This window comes from Staurois parvus, unplaced genomic scaffold, assembly GCF_062004578.1.
Source record: "Staurois parvus isolate SC_StPar_1 unplaced genomic scaffold, SC_StPar_1.0 ptg001980l, whole genome shotgun sequence".
NCBI lineage: Eukaryota > Metazoa > Chordata > Amphibia > Anura > Ranidae > Staurois > Staurois parvus.
Window position 1 is genome coordinate 213,176 of NW_028319776.1, and position 16,228 is coordinate 229,403.

Consider the following 16,228-nt stretch of genomic DNA (forward strand, 5'->3'; position numbering starts at 1 on the left):
CAGTGTGCAAGCCACAATATTTATGTGGACCAATGGTGGAAGCTTTGCACGTATTCCTATGAACTGGTGGAATTGTATATATTTATCAAAGATTGAAGGACTCACTTATTACATTTATACATGTATCTATTTATAAACACATTATATTCACTTTATTCATTGGTTCATATTGCGTATGAAATATTTATTCATACGTGTGGTTTTGCACATTGGATGCGTAGTCGTTTGTAGGCGCTGCACTTTACATATACTTGCCTACAAGGTTTAGTGGCATATTGACCTTTGCGGTAGCTGCCAGTTCATCCACTGAGTGTGGACTTTTTTACTTCTAGATGGTATAGTTCTGCTTAATTTGAGAGGATCTCCAAGAAGAACCTAAATGAGGACATATCTACCCTAGCTTTAGATAAGATGTGGACATTGGTAGATTCACATACTAGTTTGAGGGCTGCATGGTACAGTCAAATCATTCAATACAAACATGAATTAGGTTTTGCACTTGTCCTCTGAGTGGTTCCACCAGTATACTATTCTATGAGTGACTACGCCTCTGCATAGTTGACTATGCCTTTGTATGAGCTTCTACATCTGTTTAGGTGACTACCACTCTGTCGGGGTGACTACACATTGCACATCAGCAATATTTTTTTCACTGCCTTGTTTAATAAACCCCATTGAGCTACTTTAAAAAGAATTCAGCTTGCCTTGTTGGTTCCTGGTACTGTTGGATTGTGGAGGGTTAAATGTCTTGAAATACAGATCCTTGGTTAGCCTGGACTCCACAGAGGGAATCTGCTTCCTCTTCCCAGGTTTGGTGGCCACTTGGTTGTTGACCCGAGTCAGGATCTGCATAATCTCCAGCTGCTTCCCATATTGGTTAAGAACGCTGCAGAGGGCCTGTATGAACCAGGAGCCACTTTCTGGATTCCTCAAGGAAACATAGCCTATGTAGAAGACAAACTAGTTTGTTACAATACATGACTTTTCAGGAGATAAGTTGGCCTAACTATGTTGGTTTTAGGTGGAATCTTTCTATTCCTCAGTCATATAAAATGAATGGTAACCAATAGTAAATCATAATTCACACCACCAGTTCTTTCACATGCATTCCCCATTTCCCCAAATGGGTGGATTTACTAAAACTGGGAGAGTGAAAAAAAACCTGGAAGCCGATTGGTTTCCCTGCACAGATGGATTCTCCAGTTTAGCAAATCAATTCCATAATGTATCTAAAAGAAACACTTTTTTTAAGTTTTGGGTAGAGTAAAGGATTCAAATCTTGGCCAACATATCCAATTGGGGATCTTTCCCTTCACGTTCTCCTACAGTGACTGAAAGGTAGTGAGTAGCAATCTCCACAAAGTGAGGGGACATCGCCTCTTGGAAAGTTGATGCTGGAGCTGGTGACCTATTGGACAATTCCCTCTCTATTTTTGTTCTAGTGACTACTGTAAAATGTTGGATTTCCCATCACTTTCTGTCTCAGTAACCACGGAGATTAGGAAAAAAAGAAAGGGTGCCCAATGGGGATGCTGATAAAAACCGGAGACTATAAAACTCTTCTCTACTCCACCCTCTTTCAAAAAAAGGCTTTATTTGTTTTAACAATGGTGTCACCTACAAAGTTTTATTCTTTGTCAAATGTCAGCAGCTATTCTCTTCTCTCCAAATACTAAAGTATGTGAATAACATTGACACATTATTGCAGTGAGAAAGTCAGAGGAGGTGCCCTATGTGTAGACTCTAATTGACAGTCTGGCATTATCTCCTCTATGGTGTGCCAGAGGCAAGATGGTGGTACCCATTGGGCCTTGAGCATACCTCCCAAGTTTTTGAGATGGGAACGAATGACACCTATTAGCAAAAGTATGCAGTCATAGGACACCCCCTGCCATGCCCCCCTTAAAGAAGAATTGTGTAAAAAAAAAAGAAAAAAAAAAGAAGGAAGAAGAAGATTAGTTAAACCCACGGGTGCTTTTTTTTTTTTAACCATTACTATTCTTTTATACTTTTGAAATGTACAAATGCAGCAATCTAGAAATTGGATGAAAGGTTTAGCACTGGGAAACACTTTTTGAAAGATAAAAAGTGCATTTTATATACAACTATATAGATCAGACCAAAATGGAGGGAAAAATGAGGAAAGAGGGACAGAGGGACTTTGTTCCAAATCAGGGACAGTCCCTTGAAATCAGGGACAGTTGGGAGCTATGCTTGAGGGGTCACACTCCTTTGACATATTATCCCACACCACAAATCCGATCTTGGCTATACCCACCTTGAACTCCTATGTAAAAATTTAAAGTTTACATTTCTGGAATCTAAAACTTATTACAGTTCAGTTCTACGAAATTACTTTATATGACCCAATGGGAAGCTGATCTTAAACAATGTGATATTCAAGTATGGCGGAGCAAGGCTGCTATGATCTCTAAAACATCTACGAACATCTTTGGTAGAGGCCATCTACAAGGAGCTGTTAAGTTGATATTTAGTCCTCACTAGGGTTGCAAAGTTTGTTCTTATCAATATTTCAGGAATTGTTCAGAGGAAGGATCTATGATGCTCATCTGGTGGATATGTCCAAAAGTACAAGTTTGGTTCATAGAGTTTTCCCCGATTAACATTATAGGAGGCATTATTACGATCTGATTTCTATGACAGGCCAAGAGTTATAGGCAGGAGTATAGCATATGTCTACCTAGCAGCTAGGATTGGTATTGTTTGTGGAGTTTTTTCCAAACTCTAGTCTCCATCCAACTAGTCCTTCACTGAACACAAGCCCAGCTGGATCATGGTCAGTGACACATTATCAAGTATCTCACAGAACTCTCAAGTTCAATTCAACCTACCATGGCAACCCTAGATGCAATACTTTGTTGAGTGTCTGAAAAATAGAATTACAGACAAAAAGGGATCTTTGACCCCTCCTCCTACTTCTGTTTTGTTGTATTTTTTCTTCTTTCGCCTCTGCCTTCACTTTCATTTCTGAAGTTTCATGTTATTATGGAATGATACATATTGAATTAGCCAACAATCTGCTCTTTGATCTATTGCACAACAAGCTGACTTTCTAGAACTTCAATTGCTGGCAAAATGCAGACCAGTTGAGTAATGTTTGATATGATCATATATTTATTTTATCAACACTAAAATTTTGCTCAAAATGCCCATCATTGGCAATCACTAGTCTTAGCCAATAGGATCTCATTCTTATGTCTTACAAGAATGGAATAGACCTCCAAACTGTGACCCTTTGTTTTCCTTTATCTGGCCCTTGGGGAATTGTTTCTCCCATTGATATAAGGCATTGATCCTCCCACTGACACCAATGATGAGGCACTACTTCTTCCACTGACACCAACAGTTGGGCATAATATCTTCCACAGATATGAATGATGAGTAAGTATTCCACCCACTAACACCAACAATGGGGTACTATTCCTTCCACTGACACCAATGATAGAGCACTATTCTTCCCACTGACACCAATGATGGGGCACTAATCCTCCCACTGACACCAATGATGGGGCACTAGTCCTCCCACTGACACCAATGATGGGGCACTAGTCCTCCCACTGACACCAATGATGGGGCACTAGTCCTCCCACTGACACCAATGATGGGGCACTAGTCCTCCCACTGACACCAATGATGGGGCACTAGTCCTCCCACTGACACCAATGATGGGGCACTAGTCCTCCCACTGACACCAATGATGGGGCACTAGTCCTCCCACTGACACCAATGATGGGGCACTAGTCCTCCCACTGACACCAATGATGGGGCACTAGTCCTCCCACTGACACCAATGATGGGGCACTAGTCCTCCCACTGACACCAATGATGGGGCACTAGTCCTCCCACTGACACCAATGATGGGGCACTAGTCCTCCCACTGACACCAATGATGGGGCACTAGTCCTCCCACTGATACCAATGATGGGGCACTAGTCCTCCCACTGATACCAATGATGGGGCACTAGTCCTCCCACTGATACCAATGATGGGGCACTAGTCTTCCCACTGACACCAATGATGGGGTACTAGTCTTCCCACTGACACCAATGATGGGGTACTAGTCTTCCCACTGACACCAATGATGGTGCACTATTCCTCCCACTAATGCCAATTAAGAGGCACCATTTCTCCCATGGACACCAGTGATGGGAACATTTTCCTCCTACTGATGGTGCTATGCATTTTTTTTACTCCTTCAAACAACCAAGCGTGAGACACTGTTTTAATCCCACTGACGCCGGGGCATTTTCTACTTTCCCACTGGCCACAGTACAGTGTCTTGAGGTCTGAAGGAGAGTAAACTGGCCCTTTGTTAAGAAAGTTTGGAAAAACTTGGTCTATACCCATCTTTAACCACTTCCCTTCTGGCCTATAGTACAATGACGGCCGAGTGGGAGTTCTCCTATCACACCAGGTTCCCGTGTCGATGCCGACCATATGGTCATGATCTTTCCCCAGCCTGAACCGGCTCTGATGTCAGCCCACTGTCAGCTGAAAATGGGTCACAGGAATGCAGAACGTCCATTGCTGCAATTATACAGCGTATCACAAACAAAGGATTTCCCAGCAACAGCTGTGATCCAGTGGTTGCCTCCTTGTCTCACTGGTGATATGCATGTGCTCTTACTACTGAGGCTTTGGAAATTTGAGTTAGGTCCACAGTATACAGAGGACCCTTGATGCAGGACTGTGGCTTAGGCGTGTATTTGCAATTGTGTGCAAACAAAACCGTCTGTTTTCTGTGATCCTCAGGAGAAGTACAGCCAAAAGAGCTTTAGATTACTTCTGCTTTAAAAACACAATCAAAAACACCATCATCAACAACCAACATATATGCAATTGCATGTGCTGGGTACGCACGTGTATGAAAACTACAAATCGCACTACACACATTTGATATTGCCATGCATGCCAATGGGAGAGCAGTAATTCTAGGGAAATTTGGATAATCTGGGGTAAAAGAAATGTTTTTAGCAGCAATTTTGTGGGTACAAGCAATTTTGAGCTTTAACATATTTGGCATCCATTTACCAAACACATCATCTTTTCTGACCACGAGTGTTCCTACGTCTGCTATTTCATGATGGGCAGCAAGTTAGAACAAAGAGCAAAATGTGAAATTCTGTGTGAAACTGGGCAAAAGTTTGACATAAATGGGTAAAAGATAAAAGTGAGCGCTAGATGGAAAGCTGCTGTACGCCAAAGGCACCAGTAAACCTTCAAGGCCTAATCAATAGACCCTGAAAGGATTATTATCTTCTACATGGATATTTGAATTATGCATCTGGTGAGTGTGTAATTTGAATATTTGATCACCAGAAGACGCACGATTGATCACCACTCTCTCTTTAGAGACTTTGGCACTTTATTGACACACCATAGTCACCATTTTTACTTCATATGTTGTTTATTATTCATATGTATTTATGTATGTTTCAGGTAACACTGTTCAACAGGTAAAAAGTTTTGGGCATAAAATTAGCTAATCTTACATAATTTTGGGGTGCTGAAAACGAAAATGACCCTAAAAAATGTTGATTGGCTCTAGTTTCCATGATATATTTACCCATCTAATGACGTAAGCCATTCAAAATTATGATGCAACTTCAGCTGCATATTGCGCAATTGATACTGGTGACCAATAGAAAATGTCATGTATACTGAGATGATGCAATATTAGCCTTTAATTGCATCACTTCACTGCATAAAAGCTGCAGTATCTGTAGCTGATTGGAGTTCGTCTTTACATTTCGTTTTATGCTTATATAGGCTACTCAGTAATGCCTCGAACTTGTGTGAATAAAGCAGATAATTTCTGCTATATCTGCGGTGAAATAACTTTTATCTCACAAAAAAGGAGGATAACAGGAATGATTAAGAAAGCCTACAACTTGTATTTTGGCTGCAAGATAGGAGACCAGGACAAGAGCTGGGCACCACATATATGCTGCAATTCTTGTGGGACAGCACTGGAGCAATGGTTGAATGGAAAATGCCATTTATGCCTTTCGCTGTGCCAATGATTTGGAGAGAGCCAACAGATCATGTTAGTAATTGTTACTTTTGTATGGTGCCTCCAATTGTAAAAGGGCTAAATAAGAAGAAAAAGTTATCTGTGCACTATCCAAATATTCCATCGGCAATACGTCCAGTTCCTCATGGAGAGGGGCTACCAATTCCTAAAGCACCAGAATCCTTCGTGGTTGAGTCAAGTGAGGAAGAACCTGAAGCGTGTAGTCACGTGCAGTTGTAAGAGATAGCTCTTTCCTCGAATACAAGAGAAAAGCCAAGAGAAGCAAAACCGACACAAACTGAAGACAAAACTAGTGAGAATCCTAAGTATTAAAATGATTCAACTTAGCTTATGGCTATAATTTTTCTTGGTAATCCTATGCAATATATTATGCCATTTAGGCTTTGTTATGTAGTCAATATCACTTGCTTTATATTTGTGGAAAGACATCTATCTATATAATTATTGTGCATTATGTAGTCATTACGCCTATAGTAGAAAACTTTCCGTTTACAGAAAAACTAGAGCCAATTGACAAATTTCATTGTTATATTTGAACTCAGAATGTGAAATTCATTAAGAAATGGATCCTTTTGTTTCCAAAACTGGCAAAAAATAAAAATTTGTTGAACAGTGTAATTTGTTGCCCTTAGCGCTGTGTTCTCTTTTATTGAAAAGTTTGACATAATTGGGTAAATTTACGGCAATGCTGCAATGAGTCGTTTGAGGTGTTTTGATTGGCACACGCACTTCAAGAGCGGGAGAACATCACTGGAAGACGACGAGAGAACAGGCAGACCTTCAACAAGCTCAACCCCCAAAAATGTTTGAACCATTTGGCAGCTTGTGCATCAGAGAACAATCCACAATATTGCTGCCATTGTCGGTGTGTCATACAGAACAGTTCAAGCAATCCTCATGTGTCATTTGAACATGTGCCATGTTACTGCCAAGTTCATCCCCAGACTACTGACCCAGGAGCAGAAGGAACACCGGGATGAGGTCTGCCAAGAACTCTGTCGCCATGCCACAAATGACCCATGCTTCACGTCGAGAATCATTACGAAACTTGGGTGTACAGAGAGCACGCATAATTTAACATCTGCTCTTTGTTCTTATTTGCTTTCCATGATGAAATAGCAGACGTGGTAACACACATTGTCAGAATAGCACCAGTTGCACAGCTCCCAATGTACACAGGACAATGTCTTCTGACACACTGATTTATGAAGGTTGGTGCCCTCTTGACTGTGCGTGCAGCCTTGTGCTCCCATCTGTTGGCGTGTTACAAAACTAGTCTCAAAACTCTGATACCACCTCATATAATGGAAATAGTTAATTTGGACCAGATTGGCCTCCCCAAAAAAAATCTAATTAAACCTGAAATTCCTCGAAGTAATTTTTCATATGAGATGAGTCTACCTGGTACGGTGGAGTAGACAAAAAGGAAGTCCGCCTCCACTGGAATCCTGTTTCTGGGAAGGATGCCCGAGTTCAGTTTGCTGTTATCTTGTTCAGAATCTGCCTGAACCCCCTCATCTTGCTGTGGGCCCCGACAAGCCTGCAATATAGGCATTAAATTAATGACATTTTATTTTGCTGAGATACAATGTGGAATGTAAACAAAAGCAACACCAAGTCTAAAAAATATTTATTTTTCCCATTTCTCTCCTACTCTGGCACAGCATCCGATGTCTCTGGGAAAGTTTCTTCAAAAGTAAAAAAGGCATAGAGAAATAAAGTATATCTAAAGGCTAAATTGCTTTTGGATGGAGAGGGAAGAGGGGAAATCTGACGGAGACATCTGCTTTAGTGCCAACTGTCCTATCCACTTGTGTTTCTGGGACAGAAAGCAAAAAAAAATTTCCCCAATGGGAACCAGATAGCAAAAAAAAAAAACAACAAAAAAAACCCACACACCACCATGACAGGGGTTTTAACTCTTTCATACGATATACCATATATTGCCAAAAGTATTGGCCAGCTCTCCAAATCATTGGATTCAGATGTTCCAATCACCTCCATGGACACAGGTGTATACAATCAAGCCCCTAGGCATGCAGACTGCTTCTACAAACATTGGTGAAAGAATGGGTCGCTCTCAGGAGCTCAGTGACTCCAAGCGTGGTCCCGTGATAGGTGGCCACCTGGGCAATAAGTCCATCCGTGACATTTCCTGGCTACTAAATATTCCACGCTCAACTGTTAGTGGGATTATAACAAAGTGGAAGCAACTGGGAACAACAGCCACTCAGCCACCAAGTGGTAGGCCACGTCACATGACAGAACTGGGTCAACACATGCTGAAGCGCACAGTGTGCAGAAGTTGCTGACTGTCTGCAGAGTCAATAGCTAAAGACCTCCAAACTTGGTGTGACCTTCAGATTAGCACAACAACAGTGCGTAGAGAGCTTCATGGAATGGGTTTCCATGGCCGAGCAGCTGCATCCAAGCTTTACATCACTAAGTCTGATGCAAAGCGTTGGATGCCATGGTGCAAAGCACGCCGCCACTGGACTCTAGAGCAGTGGAGATGTGTTCTCTGGAGTGACCAATCACGCTTCTCTATCTGGCAGTCTGATGGACGTGTCTGGGTTTGGCGGTTGCCAGGAGAACGGTACTTACCTGACTGCATTGTGCCAAGTGTACAGTTTGGTGGAGGGGGGATTATGGTGTGGGGTTGTTTTTCAGGGGTTGGGCTTGGCCCCCTAGTTCCAGTGAAGGGAAATCTTAAGGTATCAGCATACCAAGACATTTTGGACAATTTCATGCTCCAAACTTTGTGGGAAGAGTTTGGGGATGGCCCCTTCCTGTTCCAACATGACTGCCCACCAGTGCACAAAGCAAGGTCCATAAAGACATGGAGGAGCCAGTTTGGGGTGGAGGAACTTGACTGTCCTGCACAGAGTCCTGACCTCAACCCCATAGAACACCTTTGGGATGAATTAGAGCGGAGACTGCGAGCCAGGCCTCCTCCCCCGACATCAGTGCCTGACCTGGCAAATGTGCTTCTGGAAGAATGGTCCAACCTTCCCATAGAAACCCTCCTAAACCTTGTGGACGGCCTTCCCAGAAGAGTTGAAGCTGTTATAGCTGCAAAGGGCGGGGCCAACTCAATATTGAATCCTACAGACCAAGACTGGGGGGCCATTAAAGGTCATGTGTGTGGAAAGGCAGGCAGACCAATACTTTTGGCAATATAGTGTATATACTGCCTAGAATGTGACACGTAGTCACTACACCCTGTGAGTAGGCACTGCTGTGTCACACATTTCATAGAGCACGCTTTCTGGACTACAGAGGAGGAGTTGCAGGAGGCGGAGTCAGTACAGGAATTACAGCTTGTAGGCAGCAAGGTATCATGCGATTGCACAATGCCATCAATTTTGCGCCATTCCTGGAGAGCTTTGTCTGGGGAGGCTTTGAAATCTAAAAATACATTTATTCAAGCACTTCCCCTCTGTTCATATTTTTCACTGTCCTCCCAAAAACTATCAGCTTGTATACAGGTTTGGGATAACATTTGCCCAACATAAACAAGTAATGTTTACTATTTATTGTGATTACTTTTTGACTGAGGTTGATGTATAAATATTTGTAAAATTGTGACTATGATACTCAAAATGTATCCTTTGTTATTTTGTTCTAATTTTACATTTGTTGTTGCATTTGGCATGTATTTTTAAATAGGTCTGTTTTTGTACTTCTATCCTATAGGGCAGTGATGGCGAACCTTTTTGAGCCCGAGTGCCCAAACTGCAACACAAAACCAACTTTTTTATTTCAAAGTGCCAACACTGGAATTAATCACTTGCCTACCGTGCACTTCTACCCCCTTCCTGCCCAGGACAATTTTCAGCTTTCAGTGCTGTTGCACTTAACAAAGACAATTGTGCGGTCATGCAACACTGTAACCATATGCAATTTTTATCATTTTTTCACACAAATAGAGCTTTTTTTGGTGGTATTTAATCACCACTGGGTGTTTTATTTTTTGCACTATAAATGAAAAAAGAGCAAAACATTAAAAAAAATAAAAGGTTTCCTTTGCTTCTATTCTAAAATTTTGCAAACAGGTAATATTTCTTCTTTGATGTGCGTTGGTGAGGCTGCACTGATAGGCAGCACTGATGGGCATTGATGAGGCGGCACAGATAGGTAGCACTGATGAGGCGGCACTGGTGAGCATTGATGAGGAGGCTCTGATGATGCACTGATATGCAGGAAATGATGGGCACTGATAAGCGGCACTGACAGCACCAACTGGAGGCACTGACAGACGGCACTGACCGGCGGCACTGCTGGGCATCATTGATGGGTGGCACTGATGGGCAGCACTAATGAGGTGTCACAGATAGGTGGCACTGATAGGCGACACTGATAATGGGTACTGATAGACAGCACTGATAGGTGGCACTGACTGACATCACTGCTGGGCACTGACTGGTGGCACTGACTGGCAGCACTGCTGGGCTGCACTGATGGGCACTGGTGGGTGGCACAGGTGGGCACTGGTGGGTGCATTGCTGGGCACAGGTGGGCGCACTGGTGGGCACAGGTGGGCGGCACAGGTGGGCACTGGTGGGTGCATTGCTGGGCACAGGTGGGCGCACTGATGGGCACAGGTGGGCGCACTGATGGGCACAGGTGGGCGCATTGCTGGGCACAGGTGGGCGCATTGCTGGGCACAGGTGGGCGGAACTTGTGTGTGGCACAGGTGGGCACCGATCATCAGGGCACTGATGATCAGTGACCCTGATGATCGGTGCCGATCCCTGTTCTGACAACTGCCGGTTTTCGGCAGTACTTTCCTCACGATCTGACAGCGTGAGGAAAGTGCAGCCGAGAACCGGCATTTGCATTTCCCGGTGATCAGCGTGTCATTGGACACCGCTGATCACGTGGTAAAAGGCCGCTGTGATTGGCCTTTTACCATGTCACGTGATCAGCTGTGTCCGCAGGACACAGCGATCACGGAGATCGCCCGGTGCGCGCCCCCGGAGGTGCGCAGGAGAGCGCGTTCTCTTCCTCTTCCTCTCTTCCTCCTGGTGTGCCCACTGAGATGGCTCTGCGTGCCAGCTCTGGCACACGTGCCATAGGTTCGCCATCACTGCTATAGGGGGTGATATAGACTCCTTTTTCGACCTGGAGACGGCCACCTTCATTCTCCCTTTGATGACAAGGGATTGGCTTTTATGAGATTTGGTAGTGAGAACCCATTTTTTTTTGTATTTTTTTTTTCACTTTCAGAGCTGTATAATCAATCCCCGATTCTTTGCATTCTCCCACTTCTAACTGCCTGTCGCCTGCTGTGCACGTTGATGTCCTGTTTGCGGCATCGTTTGTGCACGCACGATGTACTGGAAGGTGATATGATGGCAAGTGCCGTATTTGGATGACATGACCATTAGACATGTCTGATCATTTTGCATGCATGTGCGGTGACATGTACGGCATCGTTCGCGTATGCAGAATGTGCCGGTGTGTGACATCACAGCCGATGCCATTTTGGGATGGTCGTCTGTTAAAGTCCGTAAATGGATCATAAAAAGTTCGCAAAAAATGCAAAGGCTGGCTTTCCCCTGTAGTCTGTATGACGGGTTGGCGTTTACTCTTCCTCAAGTCCCACCCACTGCCCACCTGACAAAACTATTGGTTGCTAGGTCCGCCTTGCATCCTAGCAACCAATAAGGTGCATGGAGGCCCCAGCATTCACAGGAGGAGGATGTACTGTAATTTCCTCTTCCAGCTGCTCTGCCTTGTAGTGCTGCCTTCATATGTCAGGTTCTGTTCCATCTGCTGAGAATGGAGTTGGGACCCAGAGACAGTCAAAGCCTCAGAGGGGACCTACTGCCCAACTGAGAACAGAGAGGAGTCTGGACTGGGATACTGATGGTGACTGAGTGAGGGTAGGGTACGGAGAGAAGTGAGCGGAGGATTCTGAGCCAGGGACAGTAGGGCGCAGGTAGTGTGCTGTCAGTATGACCCAGTGATACCTCTGCTGCACACAGAGGAGGGGGATGGGGACAGGGATCACACTAAACAGGTCACAGTGTACACATTGCAACATCACCCCCTCCATAGAGATGTAAGGGGGGCTCTGGTCACCAGGGAAGGTTTGTTCTGGAACTGTCTGCACATAGGGCACATAAAAGATCTCCTCCTCCCCACACATAGCTGAGATCAGATTCTCTTACAGAAAAAAAACTAAATCTGCACATTGTTTAGCTGTCTGCTATTGCATTTCTGACCTCTGAAATGCCCAGATTGGAATGGCAGTGCAGCTGCAGTAGCCAGCTACACACTGTGCAGATCAAGGCTGTGTGCAGTGTGGGGATGGGAAGAGGAGCATTGCAAGCAGTCGCCCTGTCCTCTTCTCTCTGTATACTGCCCTGCTGACCCCTGTACACTGCCCTTCTGATCCCCTTTCTCCTGCCTTGCTGTTCCCTGTACACCTCTCCGCTGGTCCCTGTATACTGCCATGCTGACCCCATTTCTCCTGCCCTGCTGATCCCGGTTCTCTGCCCCACAGTTCCCTGCACACTGCTCTGCTGTTGTCTGTACTTTGCCCTGCATACCCTTGTCCTCTGCTGTACTTGCCCCTATCCTCTGCCCCGCTGATCCCTGTAGACTGCCCTGCAGACCCTTTTCCTCTGCCCTGCTGACCCCCTGTACTCTGCCCTATTGACTCTTGTACAATCCCCTATTGACCTCTCATCCTCTACCCTGCTGACCCACTGTACACTGCTTTATAGAACAGGGGTCTCCAAACTATGGCCCTCCAGCTGTTGAGGAACTGCAAGTCCCATGAGGCCTTGAAAGGTTCTGACAGCCACAGGCAAGACTCCCAGAGGCAGAGGCATGATGGGACTTGTAGTACTTCAACACCTGGAGGGCCATAGTTTGGAGACCCCTGCTATAGACTCTTGTACACTCCCCTGCTGACCTCTCATTCTATGCCCTACTGACTCCCTGTTCACTGCCCTGCCGACCCACTGCACACTGCCCCGCCGACCCACTGCACACTGCCCCCTGTACACTGCCTTGCTGATGACCTTTCCACTGCCCTGCTGACAACCTGCACACTGTCCTTATGCCCCATGTTCACTTCCCTACAAACTAATGTCCTCCTTACACTGCCGTAAAAATGAATAGCCTCTGCATCCTGCCCTACAAACTTCTGAACCTATCCTCTGCACTGCTGATCCCTGTACATTACCCTGCTGACCTTGCATCCTATGCCCCCCCCCCTCCGACATTATTTTATTGCACCCCCACATCAGACAGGCCAGATCCGACCCTAGTACACTCCTAGTGGATGGAAGGGAGGCCAACACTGATTTACAGGAGCAGAGCATAGAACAATATGTGAACATCTTCTCTGCCACAAGACAGAGTCCTTTTCCTGTCTGTGTTGCAGTGTGTGATGTATGTTGAAGGGCTGCATACTTTTTATCACTTTAGATATCAGTACAATATATATATATATATATATATATATATATATATATATATATATATATATATATATTACACACACACACACACATATATACAGAAACACACTGTAGATCAGCTCAGCGTGCATCTTACCTGGATAAAGAAGAGTTTTGGTTTCCCAAGCAGACTTTTACATTTATCTCCTCGGAAAAGTGTTGTCAGAGTTTTTATAGCTATGGGCCCATCTGTGCCGTAGATCTGATCCTCATCACCGTGACTCAGGAGAATGCAGGCAAAGCAAGCACTGTCACTGTGGTCGTATTTCGCCACTAACAGGAGGCAAGACAACATCCATTATTTCTGATATCATTGCTGGACCTCCGCCACAATGTATGTAGGAGAAACTACAACATATTCCTAAAAGCACACTCGTTGAGTTACTGTAACATTTACCTGGAAGTAATTTTTCATGGTACCTTTGAATGTTTGCCTTTACACGTTTGATGAATTTTGGGTTAGTGTAGAGATTTTTTATTTTAAAAACAATTTTACATATAGAAATTATAAATTTTATTAAATAGATTTTAAATTTATTCTACACATAAAAAATTACTAAATAATTTACATTTGGCTGCTCACAATCACAGAAAACTAAGCAGTCCTTTCCCTTCTTGTTGTACAACTTCTATTATTTCTCAAAGTTGATGAATTGATTTTTTTCTCGTTCAAATATTTTATTAAGAGATACAGTAAATGTATCACTTATACAGCAGGTCATGCAACCGTGCATAGCAATCGCTGTAATTGACATGTAATAATGTACACATACACTCAGGTAGAAATAACATCTATTTCCTCCTTATATTAAACTGTTACTAAACCCCCAACAGTACAAATCAGTCTGTAGATGCAGTAAAGCATGCTTGTTATACTCACTGTGGAACCTAAGGGGTTAATCCTCTGCATTGTGTAAATCCGGGGTCCGGGGAGAGCGGATATATAGTGAAGGCGGGGTCCGGGGAGAGCGGATATATAGTGAAGGCGGGGTCCGGGGAGAGCGGATATATAGTGAAGGCGGGGTCCAGGGAGAGCGGATATATAGTGAAGGCGGGGTCCAGGGAGAGCGGATATATAGTGAAGGCGGGGTCCGGGGAGAGCGGATATATAGTGAAGGCGGGGTCCAGGGAGAGCGGATATACAGTGGGGATCGAAAGTTTGGGCACCCCAGCTAAAAATTTGTATTAATGTGCATAAAGAAGCCAAGGAAAGATGGAAAAATCTCCAAAAGGCATCAAATTACAGATTAGACATTCTTATAATATGTCAACAAAAGTTAGATTTTATTTCCATCATTTACACTTTCAAAATAACAGAAAACAAAAAAATGGCGTCTGCAAAAGTTTGGGCACCCTGCAGAGTTACTATCTTGTACTGCCCCCTTTGGCAAGCATCACAGCTTGTAAACGCTTTTTGTAGCCAGCCAAGAGTCTTTCAATTCTTGTTTGAGGTATCTTTGCCCATTCTTCCTTACAAAAGTCTTCCAGTTCTTTGAGATTTCTGGGCTGTCTGTCACGCACTGCTCTTTTAAGGTCTATCCATAGATTTTCAATTATGTTGAGGTCAGGAGATTGTGAAGGCCACGGCAAAACCTTCAGTTTACGCCTCTTGATGTAATCCCGCGTGGATTTTGAGGTGTGTTTAGGATCATTATCCATTTGTAGAAGCCATCCTCTCTTTAACTTCAGCTTTTTCACAGATGGTATCAAGTTACCATCCAAAATTTACTGAAATTTTATTGAATCCATTTTTCCTTCTACTCGTGAGATGTTCCCTGTGCCATTGGCTGCAACACAACCCCAAAGTATGATTGATCCAACTCCATGCTTAACAGTTGGACAGAGGTTCTTTTCATTAAATTCTGTGCCCCTTCTTCTCCAAACGTACCTTTGCTCATTCCGGCCAAACAGTTAAATTTTAACCTCATCGGTCCACAGAACTTGTTTCCAGAATGCATCAGGCTTGTCTATATGTTCATTTGCAAAGTTCAAACAATGATTTTTGTGGTGAGGACGTAGAAGAGGTTTTCTTCTGATGACTCTTCCATGAAGACCATATTTGTACAAGTATCTCTTTATAGTGGAATAATGTACCACAACTCCAGTGTCTGCCAGATCTTTCTGGAGGGATCGTGCAGTCAAACGTGGGTTTTGAATTGTTTTTCTCACAATCCTGCGAGCTGTTCTGTCTGATATTTTTCTTGGTCTTCCAGATCTTGCTTTAACTTCCACTGTTCCTGATGACTGCCATTTCTTAATTACATTCCGAACAGAGGATATTGACATCTGAAAACGCTTTGCTATCTTCTTATAGCCTTCTTCAGCTTTGTGAGCGTCAACTATTTTCAGTTTCAGTTTTCTAGACAACTGCTTAGAAGAATCCATGGTGCTGATTGTTGGGGCAAGGTCAGATGAGTCTGGGCATTTAAAACCTTTGAGATTGACATCACCTGGTCTTCCCAGACGATGATTGAGAACAATCCATGACACTGGCAGGTCTCAGCTTTGCAAAGGGGGCAGTGCATGCTATAAATTCTGCAGGGTGCCCAAACTTTTGCAGACGCCATTTTTTTGTTTTCTGTTATTTTGAAAGTGTAAATGATGGAAATAAAATCTAACTTTTGTTGACATATTATAAGAATGGCTAATCTATAATTTGATGCCTTTTGGAGATTTTTCCATCTTTCCTTGGCTTCTT

General features: G+C 43.8%; 1 protein-coding gene across 1 annotated transcript in view; it reads right to left on the reverse strand.

Moving 5' to 3' along the window:
- LOC149433090 (caspase-7-like) overlaps positions 1-16,228 on the reverse strand; it is a 38,815-nt gene that overhangs the window by 12,661 nt on the left and 9,926 nt on the right. The window contains exons 3-5 of the mRNA XM_089664668.1: positions 13,628-13,803; positions 7,457-7,595; positions 705-944 (exon numbers count right to left, since the gene is read on the reverse strand). Coding sequence (XP_089520794.1) covers positions 705-944; positions 7,457-7,595; positions 13,628-13,803 — 555 coding nt within the window. The remainder of the gene's footprint in view (positions 1-704; positions 945-7,456; positions 7,596-13,627; positions 13,804-16,228) is intronic.